This window comes from Corvus kubaryi, unplaced genomic scaffold (genome assembly GCF_017639235.1).
Source record: "Corvus kubaryi isolate FWS band 111438036 unplaced genomic scaffold, C.kubaryi_AGA036_p1.0 37357, whole genome shotgun sequence".
NCBI lineage: Eukaryota > Metazoa > Chordata > Aves > Passeriformes > Corvidae > Corvus > Corvus kubaryi.
The window spans coordinates 16,312,628-16,335,168 of record NW_024581117.1 but is presented as its reverse complement, the minus strand read 5'-3'; the positions used below and the strand labels follow the sequence as shown (position 1 = coordinate 16,335,168).

Below are 22,541 nucleotides of genomic sequence, written 5' to 3'. Positions count from 1 at the left end.
TAACTATCATTTGTGCCATGCTGGAGTCAAGGAGAGCTTTCCCCACTCAGCAGGAGCGGGGCGTGCCCTCTCTAGGTTGTGCAAAGACCATCTGCCTGTTGCCTTCCGAGCTCAAATACAATCTGTTACTTTGTCAAAATAAGCAACACATCTATCGTATCATTTATAGCCTGCTGCGTGCCTGCCTCCCCAGCTATGGGGGAAACAGCCTGTTTATGGCACTCTCATTTTGGGGCAGAAGCTGTTGTATCTCAAACACTGTAATGAATATTTCATAGCTCCAGAACCCAGAGATAGGGCTTCGCTCTCGCTCAGGCTGGCAGGTATTCAGGGTCATCCTGGCAGGACAGGAATGCCAAGTACTCCAAAAGCTCTATTTTATGGATGTATATAATCCAGGAACTTGATCAAATCAGTGTAGGCATTGCCCTGTCATTAGGAAAACCAAATACAATCAAAGTTGATGTGTGTCTATATTATGGTCATAGAGAACAGCTGTAACAACCAAGTTCTGCAGCTAATCTGTATTTCTGTAATGAATGGTTTTCCCCATTTTTGTGCCATTTTTTAACCCTTCCTCCACCTTTCATATTGCTTATGTGCTTGTTATGCCAGTAGATTGGGTACAGTGGGCTAAAGAAGCCAGAAAAACCACATCCTAACTTTCTAGAAAACTCTCCTTTAGTAGTACTTTCTTAAATTAGACCATCCCACGTACTTTAGAATTTAAAGTCTTCGTGTGTGTCAGATTCTGACATGTTGTTTAACGTAGGCTGATCAGCTGCAGTCACAGGTTAGCTATAGTGTGTAAGCCAGGGGAAAGGTCTTTCCTCCCCAAACACCTACTGATTCTAAAAGTTAAATGTAGCTTAGTAGCTTAACAAAATATCAAAAATGCCTTTTCATCCTTTAAAAGGAGGTTTTAATCCTTGTTACTTATCATTAAATGCAGCTATGCAGACTGCAGAGATCATTGTCTTAATTATTCCTTAGTCATATAAGTAAAAATACTAATTGAATGTTTAATCATAATCAACATGACTTCTTTTTTTCTTTTTCTTTTTTTTTTTTTTTTTTTTTTCTAATGGAGATTTACAAATACATCTTTCAGAATAAAGAAAAAAAGAGTAAGGTAACAAACCCCAGAAAATAACATTGTTTGCAGCTGAGGAATACATTGTAGGATCCCTCTCCACAACTCAGAAATAGTAGCCAGAAAGGGATAGGGAAAATTGTGGGAATCACGAGTACATAATGGCTTCTCCAAAGAATTAGAACAGGTCAAGACTTCTAGCTAAGGAAACAGTGGTGACTTGAGAAACGACTGATGCTTTTGGCTTGGTGCTCTGTGCCTCCCAAGGATTGCAATTTTTACATTAACTACTAAAAAACCTATTTCAGTTTCTGAGTTTGAGGAAAGCTGGATGGATAAAGCGATAAATTTGTGAGTGGTGCTTTTGGCAACAGATCAGTATGATAACCAGGCACTGCCAAGCCAAGAGGCAGACAAGCCTCTATCTCTGTGAATTTCTTAAAGCAAACTACTTGCAACAATGTTTGAGCATTTACTATAGCACAACTTTTTAGTGCAGAAAGTGACACGTTCTCTGTCTGGGGACTCCTGATGCAATGATTTGGGTTTGCCATTTGCAGAACTATTTGTTTGTCAGAGCAGCACAGATGCAGCAATGTGGCATTGCACCGTTTATCACTGAGTCACTCAACTACAGATCCCTCCAGATCTGTACTGAATAGATCACATTTCTCACTTCTCATAGTGTTGCAAAGGAATCTTAGATCAAATTGACTATTCTTGTGCTAATAAGGATGTCTGTCCCTTTGCTGTTACACCCTTTGGTGTAGTTTGAAGCAGTGACACATTTCCTTTCTCCTCTGGTAACACAGACAAGCACACTGTCTCCCTTGATAGGACCATTAAAGCTCCAAGTTCTTTTCAGAGCAGCCTCATAGGTCAGGACAGCACAGCACTTCGTGTTTGCCTGCTTTCATAATTGTTCCTGAGTTTGATTTAAAGCAAGACAATTTACCTCATTAGCTATTTTTTCCTGCTAATTGCAGAGCCCTAAAGGAAAAGAATATCTCAGCTGTGTCCTATAAATAAATGAAAATGCTTTGAAACAAGCCAACCTTTGGGTCTCACGTTTTTCTGAAGCAGGACACAGCAAACCTCCAGAACATTTATTTATTGCACAAGTGCAAGATTTCACTACTCTCCCAGGGCAGAGCAATACATATCCAGGAGCCATCACTTTATAAAGCAAGAGTGACCTTGAAGCCTTAAGGAATGATAAAAGCCAAAGTTTCAAACACATTCTCCATTCCAAGATGGATCATCAAAACATGTTTGTTTTCCTATATAACTTTATGCATCAGTCACTGTTAAACATCCAGATCATTGAGAATTTTGCCTCGCATTCCAAGCTCATTGTCTGTACCCAGAGGAGCTCAGGAGTGAAGCACACTTCTGCTGTCTGGCCACTCAGAGCTGATGGTTTTTCATCACATCACTTTCATTCCAAGAAACCACCACTGCATTGGTGACTGGGCTCACACAGAAACACACCCAGGCACACAAGAGAGGAGGAGGGGAGGGAAAGGGCTATACCCCTAAGCTGAAGGAAGGAAGAGATGGAGGGACACCTTGCCATTGTTTCTCTCAGTTTCGAGGAAAGACAACACACAAAGCTGGTAATTACAACAATTTTGGCATGGGCATAACTAGAGAGAGTCTATGTCTCTCCCCTCTTTGCCCTTGCTCTCTCAGTTCCACAGTTAGTGTGGGTTTGTGACTTATGGTTGATTAATTAATGTTGTAAGAGCAAGCTGCTGTTCATGCCATGGGAGGTTTCAGGCTGTCTTTCTGCCGTGCAGATTCCGCAGGGTCCAGTGCTAGGGCTCAGCTGATGTTGCTGCCTTTCCCTTAGCACAGGCACTAGGTAGGACTCTGTTTTCTGTCCAGCCGTCTAATTTTATAGTGATAGCAGTCTTTTTGAGGTTGTCCTTCTAAGTTCATCAGTTCAATCAGTTCCACAGTTCCCGGGCCTGACTGGCAAACAGCAGATGGCGTGGTTGCCTCAGCACAGGAACCTGAAACCCACCCCAAAGAGGAAGTGAATTCACCTGTAAGTGAATTTATGGGCTATGATTTGCATGTGGTGTCATTTACAAAAGACACAAACTAGGTAAACAGGCATTTTTATAAAAGGAGAAGAAAGTATGTACATCGTAGGGAACAAATGCAGACGGTACCAGAATAGGTATCCATGTATGTATTTAATTTATAAATTAAAATAGAAACCTCACTAAAACATTGACACAAAGGAATAAAGCTTCAACACAATGCATGGGGAATTCATCAGACTCCTCTTGGAAAACAATGGGATGACACTTTAAATATGATGTCATGTTTACCATTAAAACAACCCCCCAGCCAGAGATATTTTTCATAACCTCCTGCCTTGTTTTTTAGCCCACTTTTAGTCATCCAAAAACCCATTCCCCAAACAAACTTCCTCCTAAAATCTCACATCTTTGTTCTCCTAATGTAGTGACTAAGCTAAGGTATTTAAAATAGTAATATACAGTTCTGCACAGCAGTTTTTATCACAATATAAACCAGCACCTCTGAGTAACATCAGCACTGGCTTCTTTATCTGATAAATGGGTATTTGGTGATTAAACATAAAATTCCCATCTTTTACAAGAAGACAGAAATGCTTTGAAGGTGCTATATTTAAGCAACACTTTACTTTTAGAAACCTCAGCTTTATTTACTTCTGAGGAGTGGATTCAGGGGGTTCTTTAAGTGTATCCCTGATTTCCAGGACAGGGATGGTTACATTGAAATCGCTGGATTAATTAATGAACTCAGGAAATGTGTAACTGAAACTCAGCTTTTGTTCTGACATAAAAATTCCTAAGCTATTTTTCACTCATACAGATGGAAATAATTTACCTAAATCCCTTTCCTTGTACATGTTGAGGGTTTAGTGTCTTTTTAATCTTCTATCACACTGAGAAAAGATTTGCTTGAAAACTTAAAAGTGGAAAAAGTATTTATAAAGAAACACCAAATAATTACAATATTTCAATTCTGTTATGATCAGTATAACTCCTCATGGCACAGCTGTCTCTGCTTTTCTAAAATTTTGCTAGGAATGGTCAACATGGAATTCAGAATTCCCAGGATTAAAAACCAAACAGATCAGCACTACTGTATTAAGAAAAAAAAAGTGAAACAGAAAAGTCAAATGCTCATTTTGGCTGAAGAAGCTCCTACTGAGGTTGAAAAGCTTGTGGGAAAGAACAGCCCTTTGTTCTCTTCATTCTAGCAAATTATTTAGTGTGGAATTTAGTGGAAGTCCAAAAAATTCCAAGTAGCTAAACTATGTCAAAAGGAGTTGAAATAATGTCTTAGAAACAGCACAATGACAGTAAAAATTACTGGTAACACAAAAATATACACAGCACATACATGAATCAATGCCAAGTAACATTGGACATTCAATATACAGGCTGAAAAGTTCAATGTGAAAAAAAAGTGTACAAAATGTATTCAGATTTAAACATCTCAATCAATCAGTGTCTATAAGAGAAACATAGAAACAATGCCCTGTCAAGATCTACTCACAATTCATCACTTCACTACAGCTACAATAAATATTCTACATTCTATGCCATCAAAGGGGAAGAACCTCTCTTGAAAAATACAAGGAAACCAGATATGTAATGACACAAAGTTGCTTCAAAAATCATTCTCCTGCAGGGGTTAGGTCATTGGTGTTTGTCTGGTGTTGGCTGAGGAGCAGGTCTTGGACAGAAAGTGTCCCAATACCAAAGAATTTGGTGTCCAAGTGACACAAAGATGAGAAACAGGAGCAGTGCCAATGACACAAGCATTCCAGGTGTGGGAAAGGCCATCAGGGAGGTATTTCCTGTTGCTCTGAGGACTCTGAATGCCAAGGGGAGATCAGTGTGACTTCTTGGAGGAGCTAAGTCACCTGGATGGGGGATGCCCCACCCACCTCCAAGCCAGAGCATCCAGAAAAACACTTCCTTTCAGCCACTCACTCTGCACCCACTGGTGATGGAAGCATGGAGAGTCTGTGACATCTGCAGGCTGTCCCCATAAATCAGGAACTCCCTCCCACTGCTGCACTGCTCAACATCTGGAGCTAATTCTGCATCACTAAAGCCATGAGAATGGTGTGGGGTCAGGCCAATCCTCCCTGTATCAGGGGGATAATCTCAGCCCTTTTTGGGGTGGGGGTGAACACAGCAATGAATGTTCTGCCTCAGTTTGCCCATCTTTAAGTGTAATGAGTGAGGGAGAACAAGGAATAGCAGAGCGAAGGGAGTGGGAATGGGACAAGTCATGAATGAATGGTGAGGGACCAGGCTTGGAGAAGGAGTCTGCTTATGGTGGCCTGCACAGTCTTGCTGGCAAGTGTCTTCCTCTCCTTTTCACTGACATCACCCAGAAAAGGCTGTGGAATTTAAGAAGCTAACATTCTTCCTCTGGAAGGCTCAAAAAAAGGGTGAAACTGCTTGGCCTGTGGCACTGCTGTAGGATACAACATCAGGGTAAAAGCAAATCTTTGCAGGAGAGCAAAAGGGACGATTTACTGAAGCAACATTTTGAAATGTGACCGTGAAAAAACAATGGAATTATCATAAAATGGAATTTCACCCTCCCAGCAAACCCCCACCAGAGACAAGAGACTGACAAACAATATACCATGGAAAGCAATAGCGTAAGTTGCACTCCACAAGCTCCACAACCAATCTTCTCATACCTGCCATTAGTATCTAACTTACTAAACTTTGAAACAGGAGTTCAACAAACTCATGTTTTGCAGGAAAAACAAAAGTTTAGCAGGTTTTTCTTGAAAAAAAAATCTGCAGTATTCTAACTCTGTTTGAAAAAGAAGAAACAAAATAGTAAGAAAGCTACAAAACTACACTGCCCTTGCTGCCTTTAAACAGTAAAAGCTTTACAGTCAACTCTAAAATAAATCACAAACATCTACAGTCTTAATTCATGTTTTGTCATGATGTTCTCATCAGCTCAAAATGTTTAACAAAGCAGGCCTACAAGGAGGGAGGAAGGATAGCAGGAAGGATAGATAATAACAGTGAGTGGAAAATGATCAAAACATGACCAACAGAGATTTTCTGAAAACGCAGAGAAGAAAGTAGCTATTTTGTCTGGATCAAAGACATCTGGAAGATATAGGGACAAAAAGAGGGGAAGGGGAAAAAAAAACCGAAGTGTAAAAGAAGGGGAGACCCTCATCCAGCAAAGCATTTGCACTTAGGCTCAGGGTGAAGCATGGCCTAAAGCTAAGCTTGAACCAGTGTGTTGCTGGACTCAGAGGAGGGAAAACAATAGCAACAGACAGTAATACTTGAGCAGGTACCCTCCAAGAACTTGCCATGTTTACATAAAGTCTTTTAAATTTAGTTTTTCAGCTCTTTCTAGCCAAGACTGCGATTTCAGGCTGTAGAACGTTTCTGAAGAGGACACAGTGGCTCTTACCAGACTTCACTGCCTTCAGACAGACCACCTAAGGTGGGAAGAGACCATTTCCAATCATCTGGTCCCTAACATAGCCCTTTTGATCTCTGTAAATGTAAATGAAGAGTTGTGGAGAGAGCATTTTGTCTGGGAGAGGTCACTGGCACCTGGTCCCTAGGTGTGGCCTTTGGGGGTATATTTATCCCCACTAAAAACGGGTTTGCCTATAGAAAGCACCTTTCCACTACTGAACTTGGGGAGAAAAAACACAACAGGAATGTCCTTAGGACATTTTGGGTGAGGAACTTCTACACACTTATTCCAAAAGCCCATTAAAAATATACCTAAAAGAAAACACAAGAAAACAGAATAGAGCAAACAAATTGCCCCCAAAAATCATTAACAAAAAGTAGAAGTAACATTATCAAGCTATATATATAATGGTTTTCATTAAAAAAAGAAGAAAAAATGCACACCTACCGCCTGCAGTTCTGGTCAGGGTCTCCCTCCGCCCCACCCCCACCCCACCCCACCCCCACCCCAAATAAAAGAGTAAAAATAAAAAAAAACTACAAATCAAATAAATTAATCTTTCCACCAGCCTGGTTACCAACTGAAACAATTTCTTCCCCCACTACTCTATTTCCTGAACACATGCGTTAGAAACCTTAAAAAAATCTGCAGTTCTTCAGATGAACCTGAAAGCAGAACTTTTCCCCCATTCTTTGCAAACCTGGAATTATTTTAACAGTAGACTTTCTGTGCATTGGAGAGAGGAGATGGGTGTCAGGTATGGGTGTCCTTATCAGAAGGTCAGAATGACTCCACCCCTGCTGACAAAGAGTGCTTGAATCTGGGATGGCTCTGGGTTAATGGCATCCCTTTGAGCTTGAAATCAGCACTTTCTCCCTAACTGTAACGTGAATTTCTTAGCACTTGGATCTGTCTAATGATTGAGATAATATCACTCATTAGCTCTAGTAACAATGGCCCTGGCTCACCAAAGTATTTCAATGCAAATAGCATCATTGAAGCCAGTGGGGAATCACTCCCTCAAAGTTAAATATGTGGTTTACTACTTGGGCCAACGGGATTCCCAATGCACTCAGGGAAGTAGAGATGTTTTGTCACGTTCGAAAGACAGGTACTTATTTTAGGTTTGGGGTTTTTTACAATAAATTGCACAAGCTGTGGTGGAAAGACACTTGAGCTTACATGTTAACTTCCAGCAGTGGGGTAAGGGATGAGTAAAGGATGCCAGGTTTGCATGGCAGCTGGTAGGAAGTATCCAGGATTGTATATTCTGCCCTTCAGGCAGCTGGGAAATTTTTGCCAAATCTTTATTTCCCTTTAGTGAACATATTAAAACATGTAACAGTGGAATTGAACCTTTGTGATCCTTCTTTTCCATCTGGAAGTACATCTGTGGAGATGTACCCACAAAATGGCCTTAACGGGCCAGCAGAAAACATTTCTGGAGGGCTCCAGACAAAGTACATCCAGTGGGTGCAGTGGAGACCAAAGCACAAGTACAGGAAGCAAAGGAATTAGTCAGTGAAACCAGACTTTTTCCACACTCCACATTTTCCTCTTCTGACAACATATTTCATGCCTTCAGTATGGTTCAAAAAACCCCAAACAGGAGAAGAAAGTTTGTGATGAAAAGGTTAAAGATGGAATCATCAATGATACAGGTGGAAGTTTGTCATCTGCTAACCAGAAATGGTAGCAAAAAGTGTTATCCTCTCTGAGCAGCAGTCTGAACTGAACATGGGGGTTCCTCTGCTTTTCTAAAGAGAATTGCTCAAAAAGAGTTTCTTTCTTGGATCAAAGGATCCCCTCCCAGAAATATTGTCTATGTCTTGCACTCATTTATGCAGCTGCTGCTGGAAAATGAGCCTAATTCTTCATCTGAAGAGTCTGACCACAATAGTAGAATGAAGTGAAAATGACCAAAGAAAAAGAATATAAATGGTGCCATTCTCAACCCCTGCCACTGGCCTCTGGGGGACGACAGAAAGCAAAGCAGAAAGCGCTGGCATGCTGAGCTCCCGCAGCCCCAGCGGGCAGCATCTGGGCACACATTCCTGGTGTGCCACCGAGGAACTCTTCCCAGGCTCCAAGGAGGGAACTTCCAAAACATCTCCAGCAAATCTTCAGGAAGGGCCTCCTCCTTTCACTCTGCTGCCATTTTCCAAGCTTCTCCACTCTCAGACTCACTTTCTGGCTATCAACCAAGGAGTTTGACCCTTGAAGTGGCAGACAAAAGGTTTCACATGAAAACAGCCAGGCAGAATTGACAGGAATCAACAGCAACAGTACCCTGGTTACAGGTTTAGTAGGGACAGAGCCTGAAACTAAACTGCCACACTCAGGGTGGTACAAACCCAGCTGCCCCCTTGGGGTTTCTTTGGACATGCAAGGAGCTTAGGTTTGGGAAGAGCAGCAGGTCAGTGTGGTGTCACTGATTTGAGACCTCTTGTCTATCCCTAGTGGCTGATGAGATTGGATCAATATTGGGGCTGTAGAACAGCAATACAAAATGGTTGTCTGGTACTTCAATGAAAATCCCAGGCTATAATCTGCAGCAGCTACAGGGAACACTTGTCACCATTTCCCAACCTTTAGGACAGATGAGAGAGTACCCTACACATTTTCCCAGTAGTAGCTAAGTCTCTGCTGACCCAAGTGAGGTACTTTCGAGAGTTCTGGCAATTTCACTTCAAGGTCCCTCACACCTCAGGCAAGAGCTTTCTCACAAATACAGCAGTCAAAAATCAGGCGGAGAAATAAAACACGTACAGCATCACCTCGAGAATCCTGTAGTCAGGACAACGTAACAGATGTGCATTCACTTTGCTCTTGGATCAGATAAAAACAACCAACAATAATCCCATGCAGTGCAATCACAAATACCAGCTACACAAAAACCATGCTACACAGACCAAAGGGAACAGGAAGCTTTGGCAGGTTCTCCTAGGGATGTCTATGTTTTTAAGGATTAAGAAGAGCGAGGATTTTGAGAAGGGACTGAAGCATTCAAACATCGTTCCTTGCAGCTGAATGCTTCAAGATCAGAGCAGGAACTCACTGCTGCTACTACAACCTTCCAAACCCAAAGCACTAGGAGTACACCGGGCTGGGCCTTTAGTAACTGCTTTCTTTAACAGGTGTGCAATTAAAACACAATTGGAACATCAGCTGTTCCAATTAGCTCAGCTTCACAGCTGCAAAGCCTTTTAACAGGGAGCTGGGGCTTATAATAATGACATCTATTACTGAGAAAACCAACAAGAATCCCTCAGTGCTCTGTGGTTCATTTTCTCTCCATGCTGTTTCAGCTCCATTGCACCAAGCATCTCATGAAAACAGCATGCATGGAAACATTTCATCCCAAGGACAATGTTGGCATGAGAACAAATGGTTATAAATACCATGAATTAGTTTAGGTTGAAAGTTGCAAGGAGCTGTCTAACTGTGAGAGCACTGGAGTCGGAACAGCCTGCAGGGCGGGGGAGGGAAGGGACACAGGGCAGTGGAAACCATACTGGTTTTTAGATGAAATTCAGTAAATTTCTGAAAGGGTGAGGTGACTGCTGCAATCCATCTGTCAGAGGCTGGGCTGGGTTCCTTGGGCAGTCCCCAGCAGGCCTTTCCCCTGTATACAAGGGAACTACATCCCTTACTCTGTCACTTTATTATGATGGTGCTAAAAGGCTGTATGGAATTGTCTAGAAAAACAACTGATTAATAGTTTGTGAATAGATGAATAGTTGAGTATGGGGGAACCTCGTGGAGGTGACCCCTTCCACTGGCACAGCTGTAGCCAGGAGAAGCTGAATTCCTGTTGTAGTGCCAGCATCATGCAAAGACCAGGATTTTGGTGGAGCAGCCTCACTAATGCATCACCACTCGTGTTTCTCCTTTGTGATCATTAAATACTAGTAGCTTTCCCCTGAAACTCCTGGGATGCCCACTGCCTTTGCCCCTATGTGAAGGACCAAGACAAGTAGACATGTTTTAGGAAACAGATTTAGACTTCCACTTTTCCCCTCATTTTCTAAGGAAAGAACACTTATGTTCACTTTAGTCTGGTAGTATTTTCCTCTCTGGGTAATTTAGACTTGAGATACCAACAAAGGTAGGTCAGGAAGGATAATTAAGATCTGCATATGCAAATGATAATTACACACTCTGCAAATTTGCATGCGACCTTTGGTTAACATTTTAAAAAGTCATATGGATTGATTTCACTAATACACATTTGTTAGGATATCGAGGTATATGCTGCGTTATGCTTAATTTTAAATAAAACTTTAATTAAGCTGCTTCAAGGCCTACAATTTAGAAAGGGAGTAGAATTTCTTGCCAACCAATTTCTTGCCTTGTTGTCAGGAGGGTTAGTCTAGCTCATGGGAGGATAATTAAACTGCGAGTCTCTACGTTCCCAGTTCATGGGGACTACCATGAGGTTTTTCAGCAACACTTTAATTCATCACAACAGAAGTGTTAATGTTTCGCTTTAATAAAAAATATGTAATATTTTGAAATATTCTTGAATGATCCAGCTTGAAAAATGAAAATGACCTTTATATCTATACAGGGCAGTTCCTTTGGGCACTTTTAATGCAATAATTTATTAAGTTCCTATATTCATCATATGTGCACAAATACCATGTAAATATTACAGCTGTACTCCATGACAAAACAAGCGCAATACAGAGAACTGACAAATGGAAAAAAGGGATATCTAGTATTTTCTGTACAAAAAAATATGCCACTTTATGATAATTTGTAAAAATGCATAACTTCTGGCATTTCAGAGAGGAACACTGTATAAAAATAAATATTCTATGTACAGTAACACACACAGGCCAATCCAGGGTTAGAATCATCACTGCAAAAGAAAACATAAACAAGTGTTAGTGACAACTCACTAACAAGTGTTAGTTAGTGACAGCTCACAGGGGGAAGGACCACGCCATGGGGGGAAGGACACTGTTAGGGAAGCTGGCTCTGGGTTCTCCAGGAGGAAAAGCAATGGTGACAGATCTCAGCAGGGACCCTTTCCACTTCCCCAGGTGCCAAAGTGAGGAAGGGAGATTCACCCCAGGCTGACTCTGCCTCCACCCTCTTCCTACCACTGTGGCTTGAACACTTGGCATTAACACCCACAGTGGGCACTGAAGGTGGGCCAGACCCTGGGGAGTGCAGGTGGGGTCTGAGGGAATCCAGGTGGAAATCTCATCTTTGTACAAGGACTAGAAGCAGGGCCAGGCAGCTCACAGGCCACAGATACAGTTCTCTCCTTTGTAGCCCATAGAGCTGAACTCTGATATACAAATAAGGAGGAGTTTTGGTTGCCACTTTCCAGGGATACAGTCCTGGAAATCCCATCCATGCATCCACACCTCTTCTGCTCTTATACAGATTCATGGAAAAACATCAGCAGGACCCATGGCACTGCCAACTCAGCACAACAACGTTTCCAAGATTACTTTACCTTATTCCAGCAGCCTTGAACTGGAAGGCCATCCTCCCCCTGCAAAAAAGATGGATGAAATAGCAATTTAGGACACATAAAGTAGTACAGAGATGGAGAAAGGAAGGCATGGGTTAACTATTACTGCAACAAACAGTTTGAACCAGGGCTGGAGGAATAGTCAGAGATATTCCTCACCATTCAGATGACCCAGACTTCCGGCTGGCAGAACCAGTGCAGCCTGAAGCAGGGGCTGGGGTGAAGAAGGGAAATGCCTGCACGCTGTCCAAGGGACTTATGTACCCGAGAACCACTCTCTCCTAAGAAAGGAGTCTATTCAGGCTTCCTTGAAGGAAGAAGAGAAGGAACACAGGAGGGCCAACTGAGCCAGAAAAATACTGCCAGGGGCTGGCAGTGGGAAGTGTGAAGTGGCTGCTCTGTGTCCTCAGGCTTGGCTATGTAACATTGAGCTTAAAACCAAACCCCAGAGTCAGCACTAACCTCAGACCCTGAGGAGGGTCTGGAAAAAACCTCCCTTTCCTTTCTGCCCTATCTGTCAAAGGGTTTGCTTTGTCATGTGAGACACTGCCCAGCTATCCCCTCTTGCCTCTGGGGAGATCCTGCTCCCGGGAAATTAGGAAGGCAAGCAGCCCCTCTGCTGGTTCAGGATGTCTCAGCTGAGTCCCTGAAAAGGGGCTTTGGCTTCAATAACACAGTGGGATTTCTGTGAAAATCCCCCAGCACTTCTGCAACGGTGATGTCTTGGGCTCCATGGTTGGGAAATGCTTTTGTAAATGGCTGCCATTCATTTCAACCCTGTGAAACCCTCTTTGATGGGCTGGATGTGACACCAGTGCTAAGGTGCTCTGGGGCAGGAGATAAAGTCAGATGTAAGGAGATAAATCTCTGACATGAGAAGTCAAATATTTGTGCTGTGTGCACATGGTAGATTCGTGGTCTATCGCTATTCCCCAGGAAACCCCAAAAAAATACAAACAGAAAAGCAAATGCACGGTAGTATATTGAGAAATTAACTATTTACTGGAGATGCACTTCCAGGGGGCTCATGAATGTTACCATGATAGTACAACAATATTGCTTTTCAAATGCATTTTTTGACTTTGGTCTCCTTGTGCTGCTTCCTCCCCTTCCCCCAACTACGTGGAAACATGGGATTACAAGTTATTTACTGGGTAAATTGTGGCATTCCCATTGGTACACTGGTGGTGATAGGAATGACTGGTGTAGTGCACGGCAGGAGGAGATGGGAAGTTAGGTGTATGAAGGAATGGGAGGCCAGGGAGTCACAGCTTAGGGATCAAAGGAAGATCAGGGTCACAAGGAAGTGTTTGTTGCAGGCGAATGTGCCAAGAACAGAAACATGACATGCTTACTAGTACCAAGGATCTCCTTCCACATATCTCAGATGTGCAAAGAGTCAGTTCACAGCCTCCATAAGCTACACACATGGATGTGTCAGCTGGATGCTAAGCTTCTAACCTAGCTGGATCAAAAAACATGCTTATTCACGTTCCCAAGCTAGCTTGCATGCCAGAACACTACGTATAAAAAAATAACAGCATCCGTATTTCATCAGATTTTCTGGCAAGTCTCCCTTAATGAAAATAGTGTGAATTCTAATACAGCCATGTGGGGTGAATCCTCACTGGGAGCACTGACAAAACCAAAAAGGTCGTGTACCAGGGCACTGGTGAAATCCTTGCACCTGCAAAATTAGGGGCCTTATTCAGCCAGATGTTACTCTATAGAAACCTGGCCATGATAACTGGGAGACAAAACACATGGCTCTGTGGTCTTCCTCCTTTGTGGACTGTTCTGGGCAGGTACAGCTTCACCTGTGGGACTGGAAGAAGTTTCTGCTACCCAGAATGTAGAGAGCTGCAACTGAGACTTTAACAGTGGTCACTGCCCCAAAGAGGCAACAGCAGCACCTAAAGGAGGGAATACTGGATGGAAAACTATGTTAGCTCTTCACAAAGCTCAAATAACAACAGCTTTTTATGGCAGTTTCCTGTTTTGTTTTTTTCCTCAAGAAACTAGGAAAACCTTCTGAACTAAATGTGGCTTTTTGCTTTGGGGTGCATTTTTCCAGCTAGTGAACTAACAATATCCCATCCAAAGTAGATGGCATCAAACATCCTTAAGTGAGCGTAAAGCTTGGAAGGACCATACTCAAGCAAACTTTGTCAGGCCAAACAGGGCCGGAAGGGCAGGGGAGTACAAATTTCTTTGTATTACAGAGATGTTGAGACTGTCCTAAGGAGAAAAAAATCCCACCCTGAATGCTGCATCTCCAGAAATATCAGAGAAAATGAATAAATTGATGACCTTTACTGGGATACGTAGAAATCAGTTGGGGTTAGGTGTTTCAGAATACTTTTGCCCTACAGCTGTTGAGCTAGATCAGGCACTAATACAACAGTCATTTTATCACTCAAATAAGATGGATATTGGGAAACAGGCAATCCCAAATTCAAGTTTTTTGGATACTATGGATACAGTTTGGACTTCTGGGGAGAGTAATAAATAGGAATTACTCAGCAGAGAGGTTAACTGTCCCCATTAATATGTTTCACATGGGCTTACTAATGGGATAACTATTATTTTCAGTCATCTTAATGTATGGGGTGACTGAGGTCATATGGAACCATGTCAGGCTGTGCTCAACACACACAGGCACTTAAAAATAGAGTTAATAAAGGACACAAGCATTGCAGCTCCTTGTGAGGAAGCCAAGCCAGTGCAGAGCTGGGTCTGCATACATAGGTTTACTGGAAGCTGTGAAAGTGAAGGCAAAGGAAGAATTGAAGAAATTGTAAATAAAACCACATTCCAACTCTACTTTTCCTCATGCCACAAAGTACTGCTGACAGCAGCTGGGAATCAGAATGAAGGGAAGGGCCTGGTTCTGACAGCAGCTATGAGAGGAAGGGAAGATGGAGACAGGTAAGGAAGGAACTGCTGGGTGTCTCTAGGGCATGCAGCTGTTTGGGGGATCAGAAAATAGCATCAAGAGCCAAAAAGCAAATGAGCATGCAGGAAAGGGAAGGTACACCATACCAATGGGCATGGGGCATCCAGGCCGTCCAGCCCAGGTAGCCCCGGCTCACCCTTCTCGCCTTTAAAACCTCGGAGACCCTGTTTATGAAATCAACCACTATCGTTATTTCATTCAGTGCCAGCCAGCTCTGTGTCCCAGGAGGAGAAGCCGAGTCCTTGCTGGGACTGGCACAGGGCACTCAGCTGCACACCCAGCACAGACCCCTGTCTGCATCAGCATCAGTTTCGTTTTTGGTTTTCTGTCATCTATGAGCCAGGAGATGCTTCTCTAAGTTAAAGCTGAGAGGATGGGACTAGCGTTTCCTCCATTACAAAACCATCCATTCCTCTGATCTTCACTAGGAAACCCAGCAGCTGGATTTTTAAAAGCATGATCCCCAAGTACTCCTGGAATTTGCGGCACTGCTAGCAGATTTTTGACAGCATTTGCTGTAGCATATGAATTTAGATAAAAATGTACACATATTCCTGTATATATTAATTTGCCTAGACTTACAGCCAATCTATTTTGACAGAAACACATCCCATTTAGGATAACTGAGACTTGTTTTCCCTCTGGGTAGTGCAGCTCAAGTGCCCTGTGTGCTCTCAGGCCATCATATCAGCTGGCTGTTATTCCAAGACAAGGAAACCAGCATTCCAGTTTTGCTATCACATATATTTGATCCTATCGAGCATCTCCAGAGAAGAGCCGTAACCAGCAGCAAAGGAGACAGGGCTCTATCCGCAGAGGAGAAAGCCCCGGGCTCCCAGCACATGGGACATCCCATGTACCCCAAACCTTTGTGAGGTCTGGAAGAGGAAGGAACATAACCATGGTCACTCAGGAGCCTGATCTCTCAGAGGATCAGTTGGTCCCACAGCTTTGCCACAGGCTGTGGTGGGAACCCAGCCAGACCTTACCCAAATGTTGTACTTTTGCAAGACTATTATTTATGTTATGATTTCCTTCTGTCTTCCCCATCAACACATCTTAAAACAATACATTTGATGAAACAGGACATACCAACGGACAGGGTGCATCTAATCCAGGTGCTCCTTGGTCTCCCTTATCCCCTTTAGACCCTCTAGAGCCTTTCTTGCCCCTCTCCCCCTGTAAATAATAGTTTAGTCCAAGAAAAAAAAGAATACACAAGAGCTTTAGGATCATCCAGTTCAAACAAATGTCAGCGATAGTTTAAAAAAGAATAAACATTTCGGAAACATTTTAAAATAATTATCCCTCTGAGATATTAAGTGAAGATCAACATATGGAGCTGCTGAGCAGTAACTGAGCTGCATAAACACTGTGGCTGTGGCTGCAGTCCCACTCTGACAGACTGTGAGGGCTCAGCATCAAAGGGATCATCACACCACTTGTCGGGGCTTCCCATACACCAGAGAGAGGCACCTTGGAGAACCGGCTGACCCCAGACTACACAGGATGGGAAACCACCCCTCTGACCAGCAGTGTGCCACCTTATCTCAATCTCCGGCTGGCTGGGAAAGTCCCTCTGCCACCGGAGCTCTGGGATAGTACTGAGATGCTTTTTTTATGCCTCTGAATTCCCATTCTCAAAGAAAGTCTCACTCAGGGAACTCTCAGCCAGAGAATGAAGGAAGTATTCAACCCCGAGAATCTGCACAGTCTGGCTGTCCTTTGGGATGCTCTGACTAGCGCTCTCCCAAAAAACCTGTTAGACCAGAGTAGTCCTAGGCAGCACAGCCACAGGGCAGCAACTGGTCCCTGATTCTTAACTAGCAGCACAAGGCAGGGCATAGTGTGGTATTTGTCAGTTACATCCACACCAAATCCTTCTGTGTAACAGGCAATTCTCGAAGCTGCTGAGCATGAAACAGGGAAGGGGCTGCTGCACAGGGAACTGAACTTAGGGTCCTCGTGGGGAGTGTTAAAGGAATTAAGGGATAAAATCAGACAGCACAGGCTGCTGCTTGTTCTTTTAAAAAAAATGTTAAACCCAAAGCTGGCAAGAGAAATGGATTGGAGAGAAGAGGCAATGAGGAGAAGTCACCCAGAACCAAGCACTGGAATGCAGAGGATAATCCAGGAAAAACGCAGCATGGGTTGCTCTGGAGGAAGGAACCAGGAAGAAAGGTGGAAGAGGAGGAAGGGATAAAGGGGACAAAGGTGGACCTATAGGAGCAAGGAAGATACACAAACACACACACACACAAAAACCCCCACAGGCATTAAAATAACAGCAGGACAAGTTCAGGGTTCACACTTTTTCAGCTGGATTACACAAAATGCTGCCTGTTCCCACTGCCATTAGTGCCACAACCCCAGGCACAGCTACGCTGATCTCCTGCTTCAAGCAGAGAGCAGCAGGAGCATTTCTGGGATTTTAAAAGCCTAGAGGAAAAGAGAGGATTTTGGCAAACTGGGACTTCGGAGTAGGGAGTAAGGGGAAATCCCTGGACAAAGGCTCAGTGGGAAAAGGGTTATTTTCTAGGGTCCCCTAAGATACTGCACTTGCCCATTTACACTCCTGAGTTTCTCACACTTTTCCATTGCAAGCCATGGGCTGCAGTGAGGCAGAGTGCATGCACACTTCAAGGGGCCAGTCAAACTCCCCACTCATGCTTTCCAACTCATCCTCTACAAGGAGTTGCAATTTCTCCCAGTTTTCACTTGATTTTATGCCAGAGCTCAGGGAAATCCCAGCTAATGAAAGCTAATGAAAGATCCTTTTTTTAACTAAGATACTCAGTTCAAAAACCAACTGAAAAAGTCTAGGAATTAAAAATTACATTTTTTAGAAGCCACACAAGCAAAACAAAAGTGAAGAGGAAGTTAAGAAGCAAAGGCAGAAATGCAATGATCAAAAAAGGGGAGAACTTTGCCATTCCCATGAAACTTGAACCTTTCTCCCCTAGTTTAAGATGCCAGCTGGCTAGTGCTGTCCAAAACTGTCCTTTCTGTGCAGAGGAAGGTCAGAAATCCATTGCAGATGGAGGATAGAGAACACTCACTATGCATCAAAAGCAAATCCACATAATGAAATAATCACACGGGCACATGCACTATAAAAAAATTACATTTCCAGATAAATTTAGGTGATGCCAGATTCTTATGAATAAAAGGTGTGTGTGACTACATACACTTGTACTCTATTGAACTGCTTGACATTTATACAATTGTAATATTACAGACTCCAATCCAAAAGTCATTTATATTTCTGAATATAAATTATATTCAACCATAGCTCCTAAATGTTTTTATCAAAAAGATTCAGATTCAAAGCCTCAATAGGCAAGAAAACTTGGTGAAAAAGAAGGAGCTTCTCAACATGCACTTCTTAGCAATGTTTACCTTTCTATAACACAGGTGGTACGATGGGAAAGCTGCCATTCTCATTACCAGGTTTGACCCAGCTGTTCACCATCACTTCCATTCAGGACAATGCCTGAGGAGATTTTATGTCTGATTCTTCAAGGCAGGCAAATTTAATTTATGTTTTCCAAATTTCCATCTTCCAAATTCTCTGCAGGATCGTTTGCTAGAAGACAACCTTCTTTTTCATGCTTCAGGGATAATTTCAGAGTACTGAAATAAGATTTGCTGGCTACACCTCAGCTAATTCTCCCAGGAATCCCTACACACATCAGTAAGTAGATAAGCTGGATTTCCTAAAGCACACCATGTTGGCCTAACTCAAGTCCTGTGCTTCAGTGAGAACAGAGGTGTGACAACAATGAACACATTAGAAAATCCCTCCTACAGCCTTCAGAGAGATATAGCACAATGCCCCAGGTGATGGAATGAGCTACGGGTATCACCTTGTAAAATGTGTGTAAGGTTACTTGGATGAAGGTCTGGCAAACACATGCTAGCTGCTACAGGTGCTCAGGAGTTAACTGGGATGTCACTGTGTACAGGTGTTAGCAATTAAATACAAGGAGTTCGCCTGGCAACTTACCCGGCCTCCCTTGTCACCAGGTAGACCTTGTAAACCCTGAAATGCATCAACACAAAAAGAAATACTTTAAAAACGAGTAGGTTTCATTGTATTCCCACTACAGAGAAGATTGTGTGCTCAGGAGCTTGGATTTTTTCCATTTGTACCAATGGCCCTATGTCAAAAACAAAACTTTTCCAGCAGACAACCTTCTCTTCACCTCCATCAGACCATCCAGGTTGCAACAGCACTATTATTACCTTAAGGGCCTTCAGATAAGAAACAAACTAGTTGTGACAATGCAGCAAACTTCGTTTTTTGTGTTAAACAACAAAGCAACTCCATGACTGCATTAGACCAGAGCACCAACACTGGCCCCATTTTGCAAAAGGCAATCCCAGACAGCGGAACTAACCTCACTGAAGGCAGCATTTGTCCCTGCAATGGCAAGACAGGACTCTCCCATACAGCTGGGAGGCAGGCATCCAGGCTGTGAAAGGTAAGGGGAGCTGCTCAAAAGCAGCATTTTGGACTAAGATACACATCCTGGGAGTCCCCCACAGCTTCTTTTGGTAGTTCAAGGACGAAGGTGAATTAACAGTTTCCCTTCAGCCTCCTCCACATCACTCTGAGTCTGCTCTGAAGCTACTCAGCTTCTTCTGTCACTCCCACAGCAAATGAAATCTTTTGAGTTACACCTAACTCAGCTGTGACTACAAACACTGTAATACTGCAGCATCTTCAGCTGTCAACCAAAGCAAGGCACAGGCTCTGGAGATAAATCCCTGCTATTCCATACTTACAGGAAGCCCTGCTGGCCCCATTGGTCCTGCAACTCCAGGATCTCCTTTACTGCCCTGAAATGGATATAAAAGAGTAGAAACTGTTAACATTCCTATTCAGTACAAACAGGTAGCAGAACACCATAGAAGAAAAAGCAAAGGATGCATTTCAAAGCACCTGAAAACCCCCAAGGATGAGCTACTCAAATACCAAAGAGGTGCAGCTGAGGGTCTTGTATGCACAAGGAGAGGGCAATCCCAGCTCTGGAAAAGCCTAGAGCTCCCTCCATCCCTCAGAGCTGTTGTATCTTCAGAGAAGTTACAGAGCATCCATCAGTTCTGAAGCAAACTCACCCTTTCTCCTTTTGGTCCTGCTGGTCCCGAAACCCCAATTGGTCCTGGAGTACCCTGCAGTTGTAGGAAGGAAAACACATCAGGACGCTTTTATTCCAGGGTCTCATTAAAGCCAGGAGACACTGCTACTCCCTTAGGAAAAGCACAGCTTGGAAGGACAGTCTGGTGGTGGAAGGCACCTAGCACCACTACAGCTTTCAGTGTTAGTGGCGATGCATTTGAAGTAGTTGGTACAGGCAATTTGAAGAACATTGGAGCTGCTATGTTAGATCACACCAGCAACAACATACAGAGCCTCATTTCTAATTTTGAAGCGCTCTCTTGACACGTGTTTCAGCAAACATTTCTACCAGCTCCACAGACAGGAATTCTTTCTCTCTAGTTTATACCAGACAAGGCTGAAAGCTGTAGCAGAGTAAAGGCCATTTACACATGTGATAAGCAATTTGCTTTTCTTTTTGATTATTTCCTTATTTTCTTTACCTCCCCCCGCCCCACCTCAAGTCAGCGTAGTTGAGCGAAATGGAAAGTGTTGGGTCAGTCGTTCATGCAAGCTGACAGACCCCAAGCTGCAGTGCTGAATGCAGGTGTGCACAGGCACAGATGTGAGCTGGGAGGGGTATCCTCCAGTCCCTCTGCTCCCTCTTTGCCATTCATGTCACTCCACCAGGCTCCCAGTCACGCTGACAGGAAAACCCAGTGTTTTTCCTAACCCTTTGACACAGAGGCCATCTCCCACCAGTGTACAGGGATTCCTTGTAGAACAGGGGCATATGATAACCCTGGGAAGATTGGACAACCCAGGGTTGCTGAGGAAAAGCCCCTGAACTGGCCCCTGGCTGCAGGCAAGCCTGGAAAGCACCTGGCTGCAGGCAGCCCTGAAAGTCCTTGGCAAAGTTATACACTGGTCGTCTCCCCCACTGATTAGAGGCTGTCTAGAGGGACTGGGGGTGAATCTTTGCAAAAAGTAGATATAAGCTTGCATAGGTAAACAATAAAGGGAGAACAATGCTCAAATCGTATCAGTGTACGTGACGTTACTCTGGCCAGCTCTCCAGCCTCGGTCCCTAAACACCAGCACACCAAACTTCTTTTCTGGTGCTCACGAGACTTGCCTGGGTTTTGCGAAATTAATCAAAGAGATCTTTAATGTTGGCAACATGGTGGTTCAGTAATAGTCCCTCTGGCTAAGAGCAGGATTCTGGCGTCTCCAACCCAGACTCCTTGTACAGACTCCTTGAACCCCATAGGTATGGACCTACAATTCCTTCATGGAGCCTCGATAAAGGGATAGTTTTGAGGCACGTTACCTGACTCCTAGGAATAACCAAGGAGCAAGCTTCCCAAATGAGAGAGTCTTTTTCTAAGAGCTTTAAAGCAAAGGGTCTTGCACTTCTTAATGTCAGTCTGCAATCCTTAGTCACTGAAGTAACCCCTCTGATGCGAGCAGGACAGCTCATGCAGATCAGGAGAGCTTTTCAGAGAAGTTAAGGTCTGCAGAATACAAGTGGAAGAGTAGCTCATGCAGCACACAACTTCAGCATGGTGAAGGAAGAGAGAAAAATCAGGCTCTCCTTAGATTCATGCAGCCATGGAAATCTTAATTGCCTGCACTTATACATCATTTAGTGCCATTGAAATCTCCCCTGCACATCTATAAAACTGTATCTATAGTTTCCCCCAAACAAGTGACTGTATAAGCTGCCACTCAGATTCTGTTCAGAAGTCAGAGCAGCTGAAATTATTCCCAGCTATACTGAGGAGGAGAAATTGCTTTTTGTTTTTAAATAGCCAAATGGATTGTACATGGGTGATCTGTGATTTCCCAAGAGGGATTGAAAATATTTGGCTGTTATTTAACAGCTGTTATCCAATAATAGCAGAGCGGCTTGTAGAACCAGGTTTGCATTACTTAGAATCATAGAATGGTTTAGGGTCGGAACAGACTTTAAAGATCACCTCGTTCCAACCCCCTGCCAAGGCCAGGGACACCTTCCACTAGGACCAGGTTGCTCCAAGCCTTGTCCAACCTGGCCTTGAACACTTCCAGGGGAGGGGCAGTCACAGCTTCTCGGAGCAGCCTCTGCCAGTGCCTCACAATAAAGAACTTTCTCCTAATATCCAACCTAAACCTGCTCAATCTTTCATTTTGAAGCCATTCCCCCTTGTCCTATGACTACAGTTCCTGATGATGAGTCCCTCTCCCATCTTATGGGGACCAGCAGGTTGGAGATCCCTCAGGATAGAGAACAGGAGAACGGAGCATCATGGAACCATGCAGAGGTTTCATTCGTCTTGTTACTGAGACAGAGAGGAACAAGTAGGCTGTGAGCCCAGGATCCAGACTCATAACATCAAAGAAGACAAGCGTGTGACATCAATCCTCATTTTAAGTTTAACCCCTC

The 22,541-nt window shown here is 43.5% G+C and overlaps 1 protein-coding gene across 8 annotated transcripts in view; it reads right to left on the bottom strand.

Moving 5' to 3' along the window:
• Window positions 1-7,077: 7,077 nt before the first annotated feature.
• COL13A1 (collagen type XIII alpha 1 chain) overlaps window positions 7,078-22,541 on the bottom strand; it is a 103,199-nt gene continuing 87,735 nt past the window's right edge. For 5 of the 8 annotated variants that reach the window (XM_042033472.1, XM_042033473.1, XM_042033476.1 and 2 more), the window contains 6 exons: window positions 20,137-20,190; window positions 19,804-19,857; window positions 19,022-19,057; window positions 16,108-16,194; window positions 12,042-12,080; window positions 7,078-8,787 (listed from right to left, as the gene is read on the bottom strand). In XM_042033472.1, the coding sequence (XP_041889406.1) occupies window positions 8,755-8,787; window positions 12,042-12,080; window positions 16,108-16,194; window positions 19,022-19,057; window positions 19,804-19,857; window positions 20,137-20,190 (303 nt within the window). In that variant the 3' untranslated portion in view covers window positions 7,078-8,754. Of the gene's footprint in view, window positions 8,788-11,041; window positions 11,436-12,041; window positions 12,081-16,107; window positions 16,195-19,021; window positions 19,058-19,803; window positions 19,858-20,136; window positions 20,191-22,541 lie in introns of those variants that run through there. The other 3 variants (XM_042033471.1, XM_042033474.1, XM_042033478.1) reach the window with 2 other exon arrangements.